This window comes from Adelges cooleyi, unplaced genomic scaffold, assembly GCF_023614345.1.
Source record: "Adelges cooleyi isolate 19-005CV unplaced genomic scaffold, UGA_ACOO_1.1 ACOO_flye_CR_arks_rails_tigmint_CR_PRNA_2, whole genome shotgun sequence".
NCBI lineage: Eukaryota > Metazoa > Arthropoda > Insecta > Hemiptera > Adelgidae > Adelges > Adelges cooleyi.
The window spans coordinates 11272426-11294523 of record NW_026095860.1 but is presented as its reverse complement, the minus strand read 5'-3'; the positions used below and the strand labels follow the sequence as shown (position 1 = coordinate 11294523).

The following is a 22098-nucleotide window of genomic DNA, read 5'->3' as shown; positions in this document are numbered from 1 at the left end:
AAATGTACACTATTTAATATAAACAAACAAATGTAAGTGTTTTATGTAACACACATTTGTTTATACTTTATTTTAATATATATACATACTTCATGAAAATGTTGAAGATTTTTCATCTCTATCGACGTAGACTAAATAAATTGATTAAATTATGTTTCATGTGTAAAAATAAACCTATAAGATAACTCACTCTTAAGAGGTTAAAATCACCACAATTATATCGGCAATTAAACCAATTAACAACAAATTTTAAATTATTGTGTAACATTAATAGGAATATTATTCAAGAAGTTGTTTACGCTTACAGTCGTCACCCTGGCCATGACTCTAGAATTAATTATTAATTACCTACATGTACTCTAAAATCTAGATACAAGTTGTCATATATTTTACTTATACCTAATCAGCTCGGCTCTGCGATATAATTTTTATGAGATTATATTATAAATGTTTGTTTTATTCAACAAAACAAACATTTTCTGATTAAAAACATTGATTAGCGATAAATATTAGTATAGTACATGCATGTAGGTACAGTTATTTTTTTTTCTTCTATTTTTACACTTTATAATGGTAAATATAATTTATTATATATAAAGTCGTCCTACAAATTTTTTCTTAAACATTAAACACTGTGTGCTTGTTTTAAGCTAATATGCCAAAAAACGAGACTACAGTATAAACAAAACAAATACAGGTCTTCAGAATTTCACAATTCAATATTATATTGTCTATATAATAAAATAATTATTTTAGTTTTAAAAGTTTCATTTACAACAGCATTATTGTATTATAATATATAAAATAAAATATTTTTGAGGATAACTTGTAAAAATAAAATTAAAGTAAACTATACAATATACACACATAGGTATGCAAATTACATATTACAACAATAATCCCTGGCCGATGGCAAATTTTGAATAAATACTTTTTGATTTATTAGAACTTGAAGCTACAGCTTAATTGGCAAAAAAAAATTGAATATTATTACAATTTTTTTTTTCAATATTAATAAAATGTTTAAACAACATTTTGTAAACGGTATAGGCATTACGATTCAGCCAAAATAATGATTATAAAATATTATGTTTATAATATTAAACAATTTTTGAAAATGGTTTTTGCCAACAGACGAGTAGGGAAGGGCGATTGACTGCAACTGACATTTTTTATTTAGCTGTAATAAAGACTGGTACATTTTTAACAATAAAAGATACGTTTAATTATTAACCATAATTTAATCAACAAACCCGCAATAACCTTACACAATAAAATGTAGCTTGCTTTTTTATTTTTAGTCTACACGATTGTCATTATTCTGATGAGCTTATGTACCGAGTATGTATAGTGCGCCTGTGTTTGCATAATAACCGTATCAGTTGGGTAATAGGGCAATTACCTCTTAAATAAAGACTGAAGTATGAACTGATCGTTACCAATATTTTAACAGAAAACGATTTATGAGAAATCTGCTTCTACCCTTTTCTAATAATAACTGTTATTTGTAATGTATAATAATTTATATAAATATTCAAACTTATTTTGAACATAATGCTAAAACATTTAACGAAATCGATGATTGTCTTTTAAAGAAAACATATATTTACTATTTTATTGCTTGACTGAAGTATGTAGCTGTATGACGCACGACACATACCTACTCGAGTTTTTCATAATTACAACTAATTTATTTGTAAAAGATAATCTCAAGCAAATTTCATAATATTATTGTTATTATTTATAATACCTATGCTTATTTAAAGTATAATTTTGCCTACAAATGATCACTGCTATAAGGTGGTATTCGTGGAAATAAAAATAATATTTATAGAAAGAGGTACACAGTACACTAAATAATTACTGACGCTATACATGATAACATCAACTATTATATCATCATAATATAATTATTTTTATTAATCGTTCATGCATCCAAATTATGATAATTGATCAAACATAAATAGTTGAGTACGCAACTTATGATGATCCATAAAAAATACCACGTGGTCAATAAATGTAATCGATGCTAAATACCCAACATGTAATAATATTTATATCATTCAACTGGTTTTTTTGTTTTTATAGGTAAGGTAACCTTACTATGGGTGTTTAATATGTACTCTAGTTAACGATCACGTGAACTTATATTAATACAGTATCTACTATAATATTATATAAACATTTTTGAATAGTACTGTAAGACACAGTAGGTAACCTCACCAATAAATAATTTTTAACAGCTTAATTTTATCATACCTTTTGAAAGGTTTTATAATAATATTCGTTGAGTGGTGTATATTATAATATATTACATATTATTTACAATTTTAGAATACCTAGTTGTAGTAGTTAAAAAAATATTAACCCTCTTAAAATAACAATCATGTTTTCAAATTATTTACTTAGTGGGTGCTAATTAGGTAATTAGTTAACTGCTAGTTGCTACTGTAACACTTATTTCAAGTGTTTTGTATTGAGTTGTAGAACCAAATAAAAACAGAAAACACACATATATATTATACGCGAGTATATATTATGGAAAACTTTACCTCGTTACAGTCCGACTTTGAAATTGGGTTAGAGAGTTCATACTTCAAATTTGAGATATATAGATAGAAAGAGACAGTTTAATTTTGGTAAATTATCATTAGGTATTATATAATAAATTATAAATATTGTTTTACATACTTTTTTTTGTAAATTTCAACAATAAAAACCGATTTGAGTGAAACTTAAATAAAAAAGTTACAGTCTACTTAAAGCCTAACGGCTAAAATTATAAAACATTGAACATACTTAAGCCTCCTGACTCCTGAATAGTGATTCTTAAATACTAAATTTGAAAAGAATTCAACAACGTACTTAAATATAATGTTAATAAGTTATTAGGTACCTTGGTATCCCTAGTAAATCCCTCACAAATCTGCATTTAAATTTTAAAAAATTAACTAGGTATTGTAAAATCAATACCTTTTCAGTTTCTCTTTCAAGTTTTACCTAATATGTATTAAATTAAAAAAAAAACACAGTGTATAATAATAATACAAATAGTATCTGCTTCCAAGTTCCATTACCTCAATCTACAGCTGTGCGTAAGCAATTGTCTTTAGTAGGTAAGGACTTACTAGATTGTTTGGAGCTATGTTACTTAATGTATTATTTATACAAATAATAAACTATCAAATAAAAATGTGTGAAATAAATTAAATATCGACTTAAATATAATTATTTGTTGTGTTAATGTATTATGAGTACTTACAAATTTAGCTTAAATGTGAAATTTTTATGACAAATTGCCTATACAATGCGCCGTTAAGATAAAAATTGCTAGCGTAAAGGCCCCTAAGGGCATTGAAAGCGATTGGTTTTTTGACGTTTTAGACCTAAAAGCCTGACAAAATTACTTCTACTTAGGATGGTTTATTTCAGTTCTGTAAAAATATTTGAGTTTATTGGCCTTTTTACTAGGTAATACTGAGAGTAGATTTTTGATATTTCAATTAAAATTGTGTTTAAATCCTATTTGAATTTCTCAAATTTGTAGACCTTCTCATTATTGGGTTTTTAAGTAAACGAAACAGTTATTCAAAATTCGAATTCCTCAATATCGTGGGATAAAAGTCGATGAGTTTAAATATTTACAAAACTAAAATGCGATTATTCTAAAAAGGCGTAATTTTGTGAGGCTTTTAGGTCTAAATTGTTTTCTTGTAGGAATAAAGTGTCTCGTAGACTCATAGACCAATTAATACCGATTTACTTTCATCCTATTCGTCAAGGGACAGTTTTTTCTTTGGGATAGCGTTTTAATTTTTTCGATATCTATACTTAATATTTTATATAAACAAAAAAACGTCATATCCTTTCGAGTTTTTAATTATAAATACTCAAACATACTCCTCTACCAATAAGAAATAGCTTACAAGGAAACCGCTTTAAGGGGCCTCTATACTAGCAATTTTGACTGAAATTTAACGTTAAGCGAACATTCGTAAATATATATTTACTAATACAGGAAAGAGATAACTCTTTTAATATTTCATATATTTTTTTAACTTAATAACTATTTTCTGTTTGTGTACAAAAACATGTGTCTACTTCGAACAATACGGTTTTAAAAATATTCCGATTTAAGTTTTGAAAACAAATTTAGATTCTTCATACCATTTACAAGGTATCGATCATAGGAAAATTTTAAAATGATTTCTAGTTAATTAATATCTATGTGCAAAATTGCAAATTTTAAAGATTTTCAATGATTTTTACACTAACATTAAAATTAAAAAAATGTACTTTGATCGACACATTAAGCAAGTGATGAAACATCTATAATATTGTATATAATCTATACAATATTATGTAAATTGTCGGATCACGCGATTTAGAATACGGTTAAAATTAGAATAAGTTGTTTTCGATAAAAAAAAATAAGCAGGTGTAGCCACATCATACATGTATAACGACCCATATGCATTTGATTTGATATGTTTAAATATGTTATAAGTAGATTTTTAAGAGCCCAGTAACTATAGATCATTACTTATATTGTATGATTTAGGTGGTTGTAAAAATATGTCGGCAATCAAGGATGTGGTTAATCGAAAAGAAAAATAAATTAAAGTATATTGTTAGGATACACTTCCAAAAACAACTAACAACAATAGGCTGTAACATATGAATACCTTTAAATTAGCTTCGGTGTTTTTTATTCAAATCAACCGCATGATGTGTGTTCTTTGATCCTTTTTCTAGGTAATAATCTCACCCAATCGTTGCATCATTATTCATAAATATGCTATTGTTAACTAACCGGTTTACAGTTATGTTTGAACGCAAAGTCTATATAATGACGTAGTACACAAGCAGCAAGCTATAATAAATTGAACTTTAATCTTAAACATTAACGTTCACAGGACTGTCGATTTGGATTTCGACACACTGTAAATTGTGCAACGCTTACCTATTTTAAGGGTTTGCACAAAAGAAGAGACTTTTTTTTGGGGTATTACATACTCATCAACTGCGCAAAAATAAATATTATTCGCCCAAATGTATTAAGTAGGAATACTAATTAAAAAAAAAAAAAAATTCTACAGCGCATATTTAGTAAACAAAGTAGTGTATGTTTGCTGTTATTACAGAAGCTGATTGATTATTAATAAGATATTTATTGGGCTAAAAAAAACTGAGATCAGATATTTAAAGCAATAATTACTGAAGCATTAAGTTTTTAAACGTATTCACATAAACTATTATAGATCTCCGGATGTTCTACAGCCAACAATAATATGTTAATTATTTTATAGAATACTATTTTTTATAAATTATTCATGAACTTACATCGCATCGCTTAGGTAAATAATTATTCATCAAACGGTGTTATTATAGTCTATGACATCAGATGTCTACAAAGATATCAAAACAACAATATAATTAACATTATTATTCATTTGCTACATAGAAAGAAGTACCTAAAAAGGAGGTTAAAGATAAACTTAACAGACTTGGGATTGGAATCAAAGTGTCTGGTATACTGATTCAATGATCCGCTTTGCAGACGACATTGTACTATTAGCAGAAACAGAACACGACCTTCAGAATATCAAATGCTATATGCGTATAATAAACTCTAGTAAAACAACATTTTTATTTTGTGCTTGAGAACCCACAAACAATACAAATATTTATTTAGGAAAACAACTTATAGCCCAAGTTTCCAGTTTCAAATACTTGGGTAGTTAATTAAAAGCAGACGGAAGAAGTACTCAGGAAATTAAACAAACAATCGGGCAAGCCAAGAAAGACTTTTGTAGTGTCACTGCTTTATATGGCTGAGAGAGATGGGTTATTAATAAAACCTAAAAAAAAGATCCTTTGAAGCTTTGCAAATGTGGTGTTTGAGAAAAATTTGTTAGTCCCAAGCGATTCCTTCTTGGCTAGGTTGTAATGTATTAGCTATTTAAATAAATGTTAAGAAAGACAGGGATGTTTCTTAAACTTGAAAGTTCAGGGTCAGGTCGTTAGTCCGTTACTGGGGAGCTCACGTCTGAGCGTCAAAACGGCCAAGTGTGCCCACATAACTGCTGCCCTAAGCCACTTGGCAATATAAAATGGATACTTTCAAGACCAGCATATTGTTTAACACCAACTTTAATCAATATAAATATATTTTCCATCAAATACGAAAATGTCAAAAAAAAAATATTGGCAAGTTTTCATAATATTTTTTACTCACATACTAAAATTATAACAAAAAAAAAACAAGTACATCATCTCACATAAAATACATGCCATAAAAATAAACTTAACAGATTACAATTAAAAACTTGTTGCAAAATGAAAATCACATTATATTTTTTACAGAGAGAAATACTTAAATTAAAATACAGTTTTAAAACTAATACCTACATAACATTAAAAATAGATTTAATAAATATTCACTTCAATCATATAAACTGTGACATAATTTAAATATCCATAATTTATGTTATAATACGTAAGAATATAATAATATATTATTGTAAAATCTAAAAAAAATAGTCAGAAAAAACAATTTATTTCGCAGAGTCCGATTTATCACATCCATACTGAACACAAAAATTACACAAACTTTTACATCTACTCGCTTAATAGTTCTTTAAATTGTTATTATGAACTTTATTTTTCTTATTTTAATGAGCATTTTTTTTTTTTAATCTGTAATTTTTAAATCATATACATCAAGTTGAATTGTTTGAATCATATTCGTATTTGAAAAATTGTTTTGTAAAACTAAATAGCAGTTCTAAATAAATAATACATGAACGGTTTACATAATATTTTTGTAATATACATTTTCCAAACTGTTATTATAAAATATATAAACAAACTTTTAAACATTTTTAAGTAGAAATTACACATTATAATAAGTAAAGCGCTCATCACCGAAAAAATTAGAACTGCTCAAAGCACAAAAGAGAAATAGATATTTATTTAGAGATTTATGTTAATTCTAGCACTTATCTTATATTTATCTATTGTAGAATTGTATGATAATGAGCAATTGTGTTTTATCACATTTTTCTGAGTAGGTAACTATATATTTTAAACAGAATCTAGTAACTTCAACCTTCATTAAAAATATGTACTTAAAAATTATGCAAAAATTATTATTCGTAAAATATAAATAATAATAAAAAAATAAACAATTATAACATATTAGCTGAAGATTTAACCGTTTACCAAAAAAACATGGAACAAACACGGTGATTTTTAAAAATAATGATAACATAGGTATAATATAATAAATTGATCATTGCATATTTTATAAATTTAATTTTTATAACAAAACAAAATTCTTTTTTAAAAAGTTTGTCAATTAAGTTTTAACAGAGCATTATAATTATTTAAGGCAATTTATTTTTATAAAAGAGATGAGAAATAATTTTAATCTACTCACGAAATAATTTCAAGATAACAATAATTAAATTATCATGATTATCAATATATTTTTACAATTTAGTTTCTTAATTAACGAGAATCAACACGTATTTTTTATTTTATTTATGTCGATAGTGGTTAAACTTTTTCAAAAATAAATGTAATGCTAATGTTATTTTCGTATATAAATGGCAAATATTAAAAATGGCAAATGGTAATTCCAAATAAATTACATGTAATTAATAAAAATAATTTATTCCTCACTAATGTCAAACACATTTGAAGCATAAAAAAATATATAATTTTCTTTTAATAATTCAAGTAAAAAAATCACAGTTAAAAATAATGAAAGTTTATTATTTTTCTCAATAGTTACTATTAGACTTAAAAATCAATATATTTTTTTAAATACTAAATTAATAAAACAGCCGTGTTAAAATGCAAAATTAAGTATGATATTAAAAATTTAATTAATATACTTAAATGTGTTTTGAGTTTATAGTTTGTCAAGCATAAAATAAGCGTAGTTTTAATATATATATATATAACCAAAAAAATATACTTCATATTGATAACTTAGCAATAATATTATACTCTCAAATGTATATAATTTACGTCATTTTACTTTAATAAAAGCTATTAGTAAAATTATGAGCTTAGCTTTTATGTGTATAAATATATATATTTAGTAAAATTCTATCCAAGATTAATTAGATTTATATATAAACGTAATTATAATTATTATAATAATAAAATGCATTCAATGGTCATTTGAATGATAAAATACTTTTGTAAAATGACTTTCTAAAATAATAATGTACATACACCACAAAGTATATAGCTTAAGTTTCAACCTACTAATAATAAAAAAAAAACATAAAAACCGGAACATAATAACAAGGTATTAGTAACTTAAATAAGAAAATATAAATGAACATATTCGTAACAAAACCAGATTCTATTTCAACTGATAACCGGAGAATCAATTAAACAATAATTATTTGCTTATATTTTTACAAAATATATAATATTAAATAATAATAATTAACATTATAACAATCAAATATTATAAAAAAATATATCGAAACATATGTGGAAACACATAATTGATATTATTGAGTAAGATATAGGGAATTTAGACAAAAGAAATAATAATAATGGCGTATTAATGACTCAACCGATAGTCAGATGCGATATACATTATATATTACTTACAAAAAGACTAGGTTAGGGGTACTTGACCTTTGGCGACTAAATCTCATCCAGGCCACCTCTGCGTGCACCTGATTTAGTTTTTTCGAGGACTTTGTTTACAAACTCAGTTGACTGCCCAGCAACTTTAAGTCCTGAAAAAAGTATTTAAATGTGATTGTGGAAGTCCAGCAAAACACACTATTTTCTTAAATGTAAATTAGCGACTTTTTTACAAGATTCAAAGTTCGGTTTCCTAGTTTAAGCAAAAAGCTTTTCTCGGTATGTTGGAAATAACCCCAAAAACTACAAATTGTATACTTAATTTGTTATTTATTTAGCTAAAAAAATAATTAAAAGCAAATGACGTTCTCAACTTCAGAACTCTATTAGCTATATAATTATGGTCATAAATGTGCTTGAAAAAATATAAATATCTGTTAAAAAGAAATGAAAATTTCTTACCAGCATAATTTCAATACAGTAAGAAAATCATTCATCTTATACTGAGTTAATTCAAAAGGAACCAAAAAAAAAATATAAAAAAATTGGAATACTTTTTATTAAAGTTACTCAGAAGTCTATTTAACGGAATGCGTTCAATGGGTTAAGAAAAATAAAATATTGATTAAATAGGGGTTTTTTTTATTATGTAAATAAGATATTGAGATAAATAATTGTGGGCTTAATTGGTATTTTATTGTATTATTAAATAAAAGAAAAAATTTGTTTCAAACAGTAGATGGTTAGTTGTTTGAGTAGTAAATATACTATTATAATAGTTAATAACTTACTGGTGGCATTTTTTGTAATTTTTTCACTAGCTTTAGTTAATTCTTGGTTTTCCTTTGGATAAGAATCACTTGTTGTTCTCGCTACTATCAACTGTTTGACTTGTGCTATAGCATTTATCAAACGCCCTAAAATATACATATTATTAAGTAATGCACATTTTATTTAGATACCTATAACGTGCCTGGTAATAATAATAATACTTTAACTAAAATAAAATAACTCACTGTGTTCGGTTTCTAAACCATAAAGTTTAATTTTGTTCGCTTCATGTTGGGCTTTTTTCTTTAAGCGGCAAGCTCTAAAAAAAAAAACATTGATTAAATACAATTTTTACTATCTATAAATGAATATTTATGAAATAAGTATTTTTAGCATTTAACTCTTTTACATAAGTGTAGTTGCTCCAATACTAAATATCTTAGTTTTGAAGAGGAAAGTTTAAGGGGATGTCACATGTCTAAAATAGTTATTAACATTAGCAACATTTTATAAAAAAAAATGCAATATTTTTTCTACTTGAACCCAATATACAAACATTTTGATGTTATGAAACAAAAAATATTTTACTCGTATTAATTAATAAATAATAAATAAGTTACCGAATAATTCTTCAAGTTTTAACTACTACGTAATAACTATTAATTTATCAATAAAAATAAATAGCATTTTGTTTTAAAATTTAAAGCCTAAAATCATAAATATTTAAAAAAACTCGCATGAAATAAAAATGTGGAAAACGAAACAAACAGAATTTGCACGCTAAAATCATCTAACTATAATTATATAAACTATACTATAACTATTGTTATAAATAACTATAACTATAATTGACAATTTAAACATATCTAAATAGTTTCTTAGACAAAAAGAAAATTTTAATGTGTTCGTAGTTCATATCGTATGGATTAAAAAATAACTGCACACATACATGCCATGTTCTAAAATAATTGTAGTAATTTGAAAATAATTATACATTTATTATTTGTTTAACATATTATTTTAAACACACATACCTGGATGCTAATTTGTTCTTTTCTTTACGAGTGTTTGGCCGAACGTTAAATGGCAACTCACTAACAGGCGTCATTTCATTTATACTCCTATTCAATTTATCCAATTCTCTACCTATGGACTGTAACTTTTTAGGATTTGGTGTTAAATCATTGCCATCACCTTTTCGGGCTTTTCCACTGAAAATTAAAAATATAAAACAATAAGGGCAATATTACTTTAAAATATTACTTTTAATAGGGCAATATTATTTTTAATAAATAAAAAAAATACCTATGTTTGATGCCTTGTATTGAGCAACTTGGACTAAATACAGGATCTGTCACTTCATTTAAACAATGAGGGTCTTCTAACTTGCTCTTTAAAACTAACCGTTGACCTTTTGGCCCTTTTGACTGGACATTGTACTGCCAAAAATATCTATCTTTGTGGGAAGATGATTTGGCAGATGTTCCACCACAGTCACTTTCACCGCCGGAATCTAATTAATGACATCAATAATCATATAGTAAAAAAATTTGATCATCACAAACTATTTTGTTTTTACCACCATCGGATGAGAAATCTTCTTCCTGTTCAGTGTCATCATCAGAGTCGTCTATGGCTTCATCTAGAAAAGAGTCATAAGCTTCTGGGCTCAAAACGCCTCCTAAAAAAAAAAAAGGAAATTTAGCTATAACGACAATTTTTTTTTATAATAAAGATTAAACCTGTAGAAAGTGAAGACGTCGATCCTGCTTCAACTAATGATCCAGTGGATAATAAATGTTGTCTAGGCTCTCTGCGCTGCCATATTTGCTCAAGACCGAGATGTGTAGGGGCTGAAGAAGATAGACTTGTTCTTGACCGGTTAGGTAAAAGATACCCCGACGATCCTGGAACACTTGTTCCAAAGGTGGGAGGAGACAAACAAGTTTGTGGTTTTGTTTCTTTTTTTAATAACTCTTGTAGTGTTATCGATGTTGTGGGTCCTGGAGAAAGTGATGAACGTGAACTGCAACTATTAGGTGAAAGTTGGAAGCCAGATTTTGAAGAGCTTGGTCGATTGATAGGACTGGTATTCACTACGTGATCGACTATATAAGAGTTCATTAGTGGAACGGTATCTGAGATTTCTGATTTAACCGAATCTGGTGGTAGCAGTAAATCGTCGAAATTGAGATCTTCTAATAACGATTCACCACCGTTGGCATTTAACTCGGCTAATGTCGGTCCTTGTAATAAATCAGATTGGTCTACCTGCATAAGTAAATCAGTAACTGTTAAATTTCCGTATTCAAAAAACATTTTGCATCAACAAAAATGTACACCAAAAAAAAGTAGAAGAAAAATCATATGTTCAATACAATAATATCTCAGGTCAACTAACTAGTGAATAAAAAAAATGTTAAAACAAAACAATTTGATTAAAGTTAATTGTAGAATAATAACTGACAAAGAAGTGTTAGGGTCATTTTAACCAAGTGATAAACCATCCCAATATAAAATGTGTAACCTAGTGATAAAATTAATACTTGTCCCATTTATCAATATATAGATGCCAAATTATATTGTAGAAGAAGTCAACTAGGTTATAAAAACACCTACATATGGGTTTCGTTCTTTCAAAAATTTAAGATATTTTGGTTTTGGTTAACTGAAATATATATATATATATTGGTAAGGTTTTATTAAGAAAGAAGAGTTTAGGTTATAGTGGTATAGGTTTTTGGAGTTTATATGGGTGAAGTTCCATTTGGGTTTAAAGCCCTGATTGTAACAATGATATTTTATTTCAAATGGATTAAGTGTATTTATTTTGTTTTAAAAAATTCTTAGTTAATTAACAAAAGTTAAGCAGTTTAAGTTAATATGCTTACTTGAAAAATATCTTCATCCATTTTTATAAACGACATGTCATCAGATTTTCCAATCCATCCAGTATCATTGGCTGTGAAAAAATGTTGATCCGCATTACCGACTACCATAGGATCTTGAATAAGAGCGTTAGACGTATCAAATAATTCAAATCCATAATCTTGTAATGTACTTAGATCACCATTTTTTCTTATTGGTATTGGTACTCCTAACGATGAGCTTTCAGTTGGATAATCAGCTTTTAATACTCGTTTAGTTTCCATAGTACCAAATAAATTTGTATAATCTTTATTATTCATTTTTACACTGTAATTTCTTTTTTTACACAGACAAGATAACTACTCTTTATAAGTTAATGTGTAATAAGAGTAAATGTGTAATTTCTGAATAAAACTCAATTTTTAACATCAATCTGAAAAATAAATGTTTTTAAAAATGATATTATTAAAATCTAAAATTTGTCATGATAAGAATTTTGTAATTATATATAATATGTTTTCAATTAATTAATTTTTTTTTTAATAACCTTTATTAATAAAAAATATTTGGTTCAACAATTAGACAGTAAAAAAATGTATTAATACAAATAAAAAAATGTTTGAAGTTTTTCTAGTTAAATTTTTTATAATGATATACATTTTGACCAGAACTTAACTTAAAAATGTATACAGAGTGATCAACTTAAAGGAAACCATTCATTTTATAAAAAAAAAGCAATATCACCTTTTTCTTGTTTAAATTTCAATATTATACAATTTTTGTACACTGGCCTAACTGGTTCTATTTTAACTGTAAAAAATAATCCGATAGTTTCAACTAGAATGGTAACCAGTAATAAATTACATATTACTTTTAATAATAAGCTGCGAGGGAATTACGGTTGAGTAGATAATGCACATAGATAAAAAAAAATTCCACACTGTATATTTTCTCTTGCCAAATTGCATAATCTATAATAACTTTTTATCGACCAGCCAACTTTTTCAGTAGATTTGTTTTAAGTTAATAAAACACATACATATTTATTTAGAGAACATTATAAACCTGGTTTTATTCTGTGAAAACATGACTACACAGAATGTTTTACTTGTTCTGTGATGGTTTTAGAGCAAAAACACCAGTTACTAAATTTAAAGAAAATGACATTTTGGAGGTAATGTCATATTTTTAAAAAAACTCTTTATTGCACATTATTATACTGACATATTTTATTAAAAATAAAATATTGTATTATTATCAGGTCAATAAAATTATACGTTATGTGTTATGTGTAACAACATTACAATTACATCAATAAATATAATTATCTATCTATAAAAATTAAAATTTCATAAAAAAGCATAGTATGATATATTATTTTTTATACATTTTAAGTAGTTTTATGATTTAAAATTAGAAGAATTATAAATAAATTATTTCTTATAAATAACTTATTTAATGATATCAATAAGAGTTTTTGCAAATTAGAATGAAGATAAACATAATTAAACGTGATTCGATATGATAATTAATATTTTAAAAATTGTTTATGAAGTCAGAAATGTGCATTTTATTTAAAATATTTGATTAGCAAATGAAATACTTGAAAGTGAGCGTTGATTTATTCAGCAATACAACAACATAGCTCAGTTTTGCATACCTTTATGTGGACAACAAAGAATAATATATTTTCGAACACTTTGTTGTTAAAACTTATCAGCTGTTTATAAATTTAATCAAAATAATAACACAATATTACTATGATATGATATAATAATATACTAATAAAATGTCAACTGAGAATTTATATATATTTCAAATAATAATATTATTATCCAAAATCTAATTAATTATTGAATATTACGATCAAATTTAGCAAACAAAGTATGTACAAGCGCGTACAGATTGATCCAATAAAAATCCCTACCAATATTTTTTCGTTAGACTACGGTAAATGAAAAAAATTTGCATAACTCGCATGGTTCAGTGCAACAAGTTTTGTTTGAATATTTTATCGGATCAACTCGTATCGTGGTCATTATACACATCGATATAACTGTAAACGAGTCGAAAGGCTATCTTAACATAAATAGGCTCATTGAATACAAAGCAATTTTATTTTTATGGCCCAAGGGTTATCAAGGACACATGATAACGATAAGGGGCCACGAGGATGGTAAATGATTATGAACGCTTTTGTTTATTTACCTTTCGCTAATAAGACGATTCCTTCAAACCTAGCGGTATCACGCGAATTGCAAAAAAAAACAATTATGGCACGAGCAGATCTTCTGGCTGTAGGCAAAGTCGAATAACATAACGATGGGTCGATGACAAAGAAACACGCGCGGCCATGACTTTCAATAACGAGCAGGTGGCCCCCGCGGAATCCGTAATCGATTTCGATGTTAATTTTTTTTTTTGTTGTTTAGTCGAAACTTAACGTTAACAACACACTTAAATTACATATTATAAACACAGACAAATAACATCGGGTATACCCACTTGTTGGTCCAATTCGAATGAAAACAATACGACGCGACGACAATTTAAAGTTAACCCGTACTAAAAAGTTTGTGCGAAAACCAACTGGCCAGTGTTTACATCACACTACACTAGCGCGCCACATTGGCCGTGAGTCGAAAGCAAAAATAATAACAAGCACTTAAAAACTATTTATAATAATAAACATATTGGTTTTTTTAGGCAAATGAAATCAAAGGTCACATGACGAAAACACGATCGATGGTACCTTGTTTACATTCAGTGGCCAATCAAAAGCGTTGAAATTCCACTCCGCGGGGTAGCTTTTCAATTTGCATTTGCACGAAGAATAAATTAAAACTAACAACTAAATGATTATAATTTTTTACGTTTAATAAAAAAAAAATTTGTGTTCGTCAGCATTTATTTATAAGCTGAATAAACATTTTTATTTTGTATACGATCCGATTGAATTAGCCAACAGTGCATACCGGTGTACAATAATATGTTTTATATCTCTTTACCATAGACATCTACACATAGTATAGGTTACAGTCTATACACCGTTCGCTGAGAATATAGGTAAGCGCAGAAATCAAAACGCATTACTCCTGTATGCGTGCCCGCACATGACAGTAAAGCGTTTTCGTTTCTGCGCACTTATCCTATGCTCTCGGCGAATTGAGTACATTATTATGCTTATTGCTCTTAACCTAACAAAAGTCCCTCGTTTTATTGAATGTTAGGTATATATTGATACCTGCTACTTCGTTCGAAAAGTACTACGATTATACCTACTTCTTCTAATAATTTTTAATTTTAAATTAAGTTTTTATTTCCAAACGCACCGTTTATATAAAACTTATAATAAATCAATCAATTAGAAAGCTTACAGTAGTAGTAGATTGACTACATTTATCCAAAATTTTTAATTAAAATTTAGTTTAAAAAAATGGAAGGTGATAAAGGTTACGTTAAACAAATAGATCCTATTAAAGTAAGTCTAATAATAAGAAAAATTATTCTGTGATTTTTATTATAAAATCTGCTGATCCTTCTGCAGAATCCATAAAATATTTGCAACTTGAATAAGAAGCAAATGGTATTTATCTTATTTTTACTTGTAACTGACATCAAATATAGTATGATCAGTAGCATCTCATTTATATAATTGTTATTGTTATAACAACGTCCTCAAATAATTTTTTGGTATTGCAGGAAAAACCTAATGAACTCTTTGATTGGGACCCTTGTATTGGACTACCCTATAATTTTATTAGAAACTTGTCAAAATATTCATAGGTAGGTAGGATTCTTTAACGGTGCAAGACATGTAATATACCTATTCTACCTGTGTGTATAAGTATAGGCTATCTTAACTCAAATTTTCATGATTGATATTAGCTAATACTTAAGACTTTGTTTTAGCCACCCTATCAGCATTACTGTTGGTAGACCATATTTTAATGTTTTAAAAATTTGTTAAACTAACATACATTATTTTCTTCAACATTGCTGTTTTGAAGGGTATAGTATGTGAATTTTCTTTAAAAAGTGGTAAAGCATCATAGGGAATAATGAGGAAATGTCTACCCACTTAGAAAACAGAAAAATAATTTGTTTTTATTTAATAAAAATAAATATTTTTGTAAAAACTTCAAGTACAATTTGTTTAAATTGTTTCCCTGACAACTATTTGTTTCATTACTATTGTAAGGGGAGTTACATTACATTTAAAAAGTGTATTTTTCAGGCTTAAACAACTTGTTTTTGGATTTGTTATGAACATAGTTTTTTCATACAATATTTCTTTTCATTAATTTGTATGACATATAAGTTAATTTAAGACATCCTTTTTTTCAGGGTAAATGTTTATTTGCAACTAAACACTTTGAGCCAGATGAATTGATTTTTGAAGAAACTCCATTTGTATCTTGTCAATTTTCTTGGAACCGTCTTTACGGTTATCGAGCATGCGACCATTGTTTAAGGTATTTTCAGTACAATCAGATTATTAATAAAACTAAATATTAATCATTTTATTATTTTATTTAGTCCTCTAGAAACTGTTAAGGAAAATATAGGCAGATTAACAAATTATGAAATTACAGAAGTTCCTTATGAGGAGTTTTGTCCCACAAAGGATAATGTGAAAAGTCATGTTCAGTGTGAATTTTGTAAAGTTAGTATTATCGGCATGATTTTCTTAATGCAGCATTAATTATACGTATAAAATTATTTAACATATATATACAAATTTGGACCCTTTTTACTAAATTTAATTTTTATTTGCTGTCAAAAATTAAGTTTATGAATAAAAAACTGTAAAATATTTTGAAAACTAATAATGTGATACAAATTATAATAAAACAATTTTCTTTAAGGTATATTATTGCAGTCATAAATGTTTAGAAAGTGCCTACAATCAATATCATCAGCTTCTTTGCAGGCCTGATAAAAGTGATCCATTGCATCAGTTGGAAGAATTATGGAGGTAAATCTAGATTTATGCTTTTATACAAGTGTTATTACTATCACACAACGGTATAACAATTTCCTAAAACTGAGCATATTTTATTTAGGACTATGCACTATCCCCCAGAAAGTCACAACATTATGCTGTTATGCCGTTTATTGGCTACAATAGAGTTATCGCCATCGCCTCAGCAAGCCAACGAAATAATTTCTAATGTATGTATTATCTTACAAAACTATTTTAAAAACAATACCTACGATAAAATATTTAGTTTTGTCATCGAACAGAAAATGAAAATGAGAGACTAGTGCATAAAATGTTGGGAGAGAAGTTTGCAGAACAAATTGAACAGCTACGTTATGGTGTTTTGAAATCTTTGTCAGTTAGAGAAACCAGTCATGTAAGACTTGAACATATTTAATTTATTAACCCATGCATACATATTAAATTGAAAAATGTATTGACTTAGTGGTTAACGCCTAATGGTTTTAAATCATTATTGGCTTTGATTGGTACAAACGGCCAAGGAGTTGGAACGAGTGCATTTCAGCGTTGGTCAAATGTTTGCAAGAAATCGCTTTCTCCTGAGCAGTTGGAAAACTTTGAACATTTTGAGGATAATGCATACAATGTGATGGAACAAGGTATTATACAGAATGTATTTTTTACTATGAAGGGTGACAAAGCAAAAGAGATTTAGTGCTTAGTACAAAATGATAATAAAATAAAAATTATTAAAAATGGACTTGTCTTCTTTTTGCAGTTAACGATTCATATTTTGTTGCTTCTCTTATTTTTTAATGATCTGTATATTAACATGCATGTAAAAAGTTGAAAATCATTAAATATTGGTAATAACAAATAATGTTAAAATAAACAAACTGCATAATAATAATGTAACACAAAAATTTGTATTAAAAAATAAGAATTAAAAATGTTAAAAAATTGTCTTGTTACCTTGTAATCAAAATAAGTTAAATAGAAGTCAACGACCCTGGTCGTTAAGCTGTAATTAAAAAACCATAAAAACTCTTTAAACTATGTCACCATCAATGTTAACTTTAATGTTACCTAACCATTAATTACTATATATATTACATATTGTTACAAAATAACGCTTGTGTTTTGTTGCATACAGCGGTGGGTATAGATTTTTTGGATAATGAAGGTTCAGCATTATTTCAAGAGCACAGCTCAATCAACCATAGTTGTTATCCTAATGCCGCAAGTGTTTTTAATGGAAATCATATTTTGCGGTTAGTTGCCGTACGCTCAATTGAACCAGGAGATGAAATTAATACTAGTTATATTGCTCCTTGCGAACTGGATCATAGTAGACACACCAGACAAAAATATTTACAGTAAGTTATTACATTTATATAATATAACTGATATACTTGTAGTAATAAATTTCACTATTTTTCCAAAGAGAAAATTATGTATTTACATGTCGATGTATGAAATGTGAAGAACAAGCAAACGACCCTGATGAAACTAGTGACGAAGATAAAGAAATGGATGAAGGTGAAGACTATGGCGTTTAAATATAAATAGTATATTGTTATTATTTTTGAAAATAAAAAAAAGTAACAAGAACTGAATAATAGTTATTTTCGATGTTTTATATTACTGAAGTAACTGATTTTTCTAAAACAATTAAGTTGTTACTATGCTCTGCCAATTCAGTTAATGATACCCGTCCGCGTTTTTTGATGAACGAAGCTACTGCATCAAGTTCATATTGTGATATAAATATGAATTTTCCACGATCATCGATTACCCCTAAAAAACATTAAAATCAGTGTCATTATTTTAGATCGTACAATAAGTAATTGGTAAATAAATATTTAAAATAAATTCAGTCTTTAACTCTAAAGAAACGTGTACATGTTTTTTTCCCTTGGTTATTTCCTAATGAAAACTATTGATATTTTAGACTAGTATATCAATGAATCAGAGCTGTATAACATCCAACTCTAAACTATTTCATCATTCAATACACTCTTCCTGTTTGCTGCTATTAGCACCACTCAAAACTCTTATTTGGTTAAACTCTATACACTAAATAAAATTTGTCGAATTGTACAATGGCCCCATATGCTAATAAACTTATAAAAAAAGATACCGTGCAACAAGTGCAATCGATTTTTTTTTGTTAAGTAACGCTCAACGTTATTGTGGTCATTGTCAGATTCTAGCAAAGTTGGTTTAAAGTGTATTATTGATTTTCCGAGAAACAATATATTTTATTTAGATTATTCATTAAATGTAATCAATATAAAATTTCATCCATTTTTTTAATTTACCTGTTAACGAACCGTTGTCTAGTAAATTTTGTATTCTATCAATAGCAACTTGTGTTTTTAATTTAAACTCCATAGCTAACTCATCAAGTATAATAACTTTATTTTCCTAAAAACAATTTAAAAAAAAAATACCTTTAGCAATGAATATGACTAAGTACAAAATAAAAATGTATTTTACTTTGATATAGTTAATAAACTGAGATAATGTAGCTCCTTCGTCATCCAAGGTTTCCTCAAATCCTTCTTCTTCTATGCTAAAAGTTTCTTTTAATTTCAAATACTCCTCATGTTCTCGTTTAGCTTTTTCTTCGGCTAATCTTTTTTCAACAGCTAACCGTTCTTGTTCCTGTCGTCGTTCATGATCCTCACGAGCTTTTCTTTCTGCTTCTTCAGCTTCTTGTTGTTTTTTACGATCTTCACGATCTTTTAACTCTGCCTAAACATATGTAAATTGATTATTATCATTTTGGTACATCTAACGCTGTCAGATTAATCAACCACAAAAAAAATAAAATACCAACAATTTTGTTTCAGACTTATTTTAGAAGATAAGATGCATTTTTATACTTAAAATATAACATATTTTTTAATTATATAAATTATTTAAATCCTAATTGATTACTTCTCGCTTAATTTTTTTCTCTGCTTTAGCTTCTAGTTTTGCACGTTTTTTTGTCCCTAATTTTGGATCAATAACTGTGGTATCTACTGGGGTTTCATCGTCATCATCTTCTACTATAGCATTATCATTCCTAGGTTCTATAAAATGAAATTAGAAATAAATAAATTATAATCACATAAACATAAAAATTACAGTCAGGGTTAGACTGGCCAGGACCACAAAAAACCGAAAATGTAGCAGGGGCTTCAGCCATGTTTGGGTCCCGGAAGAACATCTGTTTCCTTATTTCAAAACAATTTACTTTAAGTCTATGAAAGCCAATGTTATAATTGATAACACTTGGAAAACAAGAATGATCATAATGAGCATTAAAAACCACAATAAAATCTATAGAAATACTTTTAACAACAAATTAAATTTGGCTCATTTAAATATAATAAAGTCAAGATTTATTTATATAATAATATTTGAAAAAAGGGCAAAATGCAAAATATTTTTAATTAAAAAAAAAAAAATTCTATATTGATAACAATTCCACAAAAATTCGACATTACCTAAAATATTACGAGCGTTACGCCGAATTGCATTTCGATTTTGTCCACGAATTCCAGTCCTTGGTCTATTCACAGTTTCAACTTCAATATTTTTATCTAGTTCACCTAGTAAAAAACAATTTGGGTAATGTCCGAGTCAAAAAAATATATTTTATTATTTTAGCTATAAAAAACAAAAAAATAAATAAAAAGGTACTAAACAAGTTAACTGATTTTTATGTAAGCAGTAATTAATATTTAATACATACTTTTGAAAAATTTGTATCGAAATACAAAACCAAATAGTCCTACAATGACAGATGCAGAAAAAATAGCTAATAATACAGTAAGGTCCATACTAAAAAAAATTTAATTTAATTTATATAACGTGGATATTTTTAGTATTTTTTATAAGTGTGTATATTTTTAATTTTTACGAGTAATTGCAATTATAAATAAATATGAAACATTTGAAATAAAAATAAGTATATTTAATTAATAATTACCTACAGGTTACATTTTTTTTATTTCTCAAATCATATCAATAATCATTATCATAGCCACGATCATAAAAGATAATAGAAATTTTGGGTTGCAACCTTAGACCTTATACCATAGATTAAATTAAGCATAAAACATTAATAATATAATACTAATATTAAAATAAATAAAATATTAATAGTAAATATAATATTAAATATTAAATGAATATAATTAAATAATACATAATCTCATGACCACGGTTGTCTACTAGACAACCGTGCTCCTGACTAAATAGATAGGTATGATGTCAACTGTCGTGATCGGTGATACGCAGTATCAGCCATCTTGGTGGGAAATTAGAACCTTATCATGCAAGAATAATATATTATGTTTATAACAATCACATATATATATATATATATAATATTGATATAATAATATATACAGATGTATATTATATGCATTAATAACACACATAAATTCCACCAGAATGTCGGACCGTCGGCTTCAATTCTTATCGCCAGTTAGCAATCTAGTTTATTATATATATCTGTGATCACCACAGAACACAGGTATATATAATAAACTAGATTGCTAACTAGCGATAAGAATTGAAGCCGACGGTCCGCCATTCTGGTGGGATTTATGTGTGTTATCAATGCATATAAAATACATCTGTATATATTATTATATCAATATTATATATATATATATATGTGATTGTTATAAACATAATATATTATTCTTGCATGATAAGGTTCTAATTTCCACCGAAATGTCGGAAAGTGGCTGCTTCAATCTTCTCTTTTGGTGGCATGTACAGTTAGCAATCTAGTTTATTATATATATCTATGCCACAGAATCATAGACCTATAAAGATATGGACCGCGCCTCCCACACACCCCGCCTTTACTGCCGCGTTATTAACAACGTTAGAAA

The 22098-nt window shown here is 27.1% G+C and overlaps 3 protein-coding genes across 4 annotated transcripts; 1 reads left to right on the top strand and 2 right to left on the bottom strand.

Annotated features, from left to right (window-relative positions):
- Nucleotides 1-8120: 8120 nt before the first annotated feature.
- Nucleotides 8121-14971, bottom strand: LOC126833226 (protein CREBRF homolog). The gene is given in 10 exon segments (XM_050564424.1): nucleotides 8121-8712; nucleotides 8715-8768; nucleotides 9408-9533; nucleotides 9633-9706; nucleotides 10422-10598; nucleotides 10693-10900; nucleotides 10967-11068; nucleotides 11130-11658; nucleotides 12279-12688; nucleotides 14464-14971. Coding segments are annotated over 9 exon segments (1599 nt in total). The 5' UTR covers nucleotides 12576-12688; nucleotides 14464-14971; the 3' UTR covers nucleotides 8121-8680.
- Nucleotides 14972-15469: 498 nt separating this feature from the next.
- LOC126833227 (histone-lysine N-trimethyltransferase SMYD5) lies at nucleotides 15470-18811 on the top strand. Its single transcript, XM_050564425.1, has 9 exons — nucleotides 15470-15736; nucleotides 16603-16730; nucleotides 16795-16921; nucleotides 17124-17233; nucleotides 17322-17430; nucleotides 17487-17615; nucleotides 17685-17859; nucleotides 18354-18576; nucleotides 18645-18811. Exons 1-9 carry the CDS (start codon nucleotides 15692-15694, stop codon nucleotides 18757-18759), a joined length of 1161 nt encoding a protein of 386 aa, XP_050420382.1. The 5' UTR covers nucleotides 15470-15691; the 3' UTR covers nucleotides 18760-18811.
- On the bottom strand, nucleotides 18755-21387 carry LOC126833229 (DDRGK domain-containing protein 1). Of its 2 annotated transcripts, none has more exons than XM_050564426.1 (7): nucleotides 21183-21387; nucleotides 20946-21034; nucleotides 20698-20802; nucleotides 20144-20280; nucleotides 19700-19957; nucleotides 19522-19627; nucleotides 18755-18997 (listed from the first exon to the last, which is right to left on the bottom strand). In XM_050564426.1, exons 2-7 carry the CDS (start codon nucleotides 21031-21033, stop codon nucleotides 18837-18839), a joined length of 855 nt encoding a protein of 284 aa, XP_050420383.1. In that variant the 5' UTR covers nucleotide 21034; nucleotides 21183-21387; the 3' UTR covers nucleotides 18755-18836. The 2 variants fall into 2 exon arrangements, with proteins under 2 accessions (XP_050420383.1, XP_050420384.1); XM_050564427.1 differs by having other exon boundaries at nucleotides 21187-21387.
- Between the last annotated feature and the right edge of the window lie 711 nt (nucleotides 21388-22098).

Coding starts and splice junctions, on each gene's coding strand:
- LOC126833229 (XM_050564426.1), bottom strand. CDS start 21,033: ATGGACCTTACTGTATTATTAGCTATTTTTTCTGCATCTGTCATTGTA. Junction 20,803..20,945: donor TCGATACAAATTTTTCAAAA/GTATGTATTAAA, acceptor GTTTTTTACTAG/GTGAACTAGATAAAAATATT. Junction 19,958..20,143: donor AGAAAAAAATTAAGCGAGAA/GTAATCAATTAG, acceptor ACATATGTTTAG/GCAGAGTTAAAAGATCGTGA.
- LOC126833227 (XM_050564425.1), top strand. CDS start 15,692: ATGGAAGGTGATAAAGGTTACGTTAAACAAATAGATCCTATTAAA. Junction 17,431..17,486: donor CCAACGAAATAATTTCTAAT/GTATGTATTATC, acceptor TAAAATATTTAG/TTTTGTCATCGAACAGAAAA. Junction 17,616..17,684: donor CAGTTAGAGAAACCAGTCAT/GTAAGACTTGAA, acceptor GTATTGACTTAG/TGGTTAACGCCTAATGGTTT.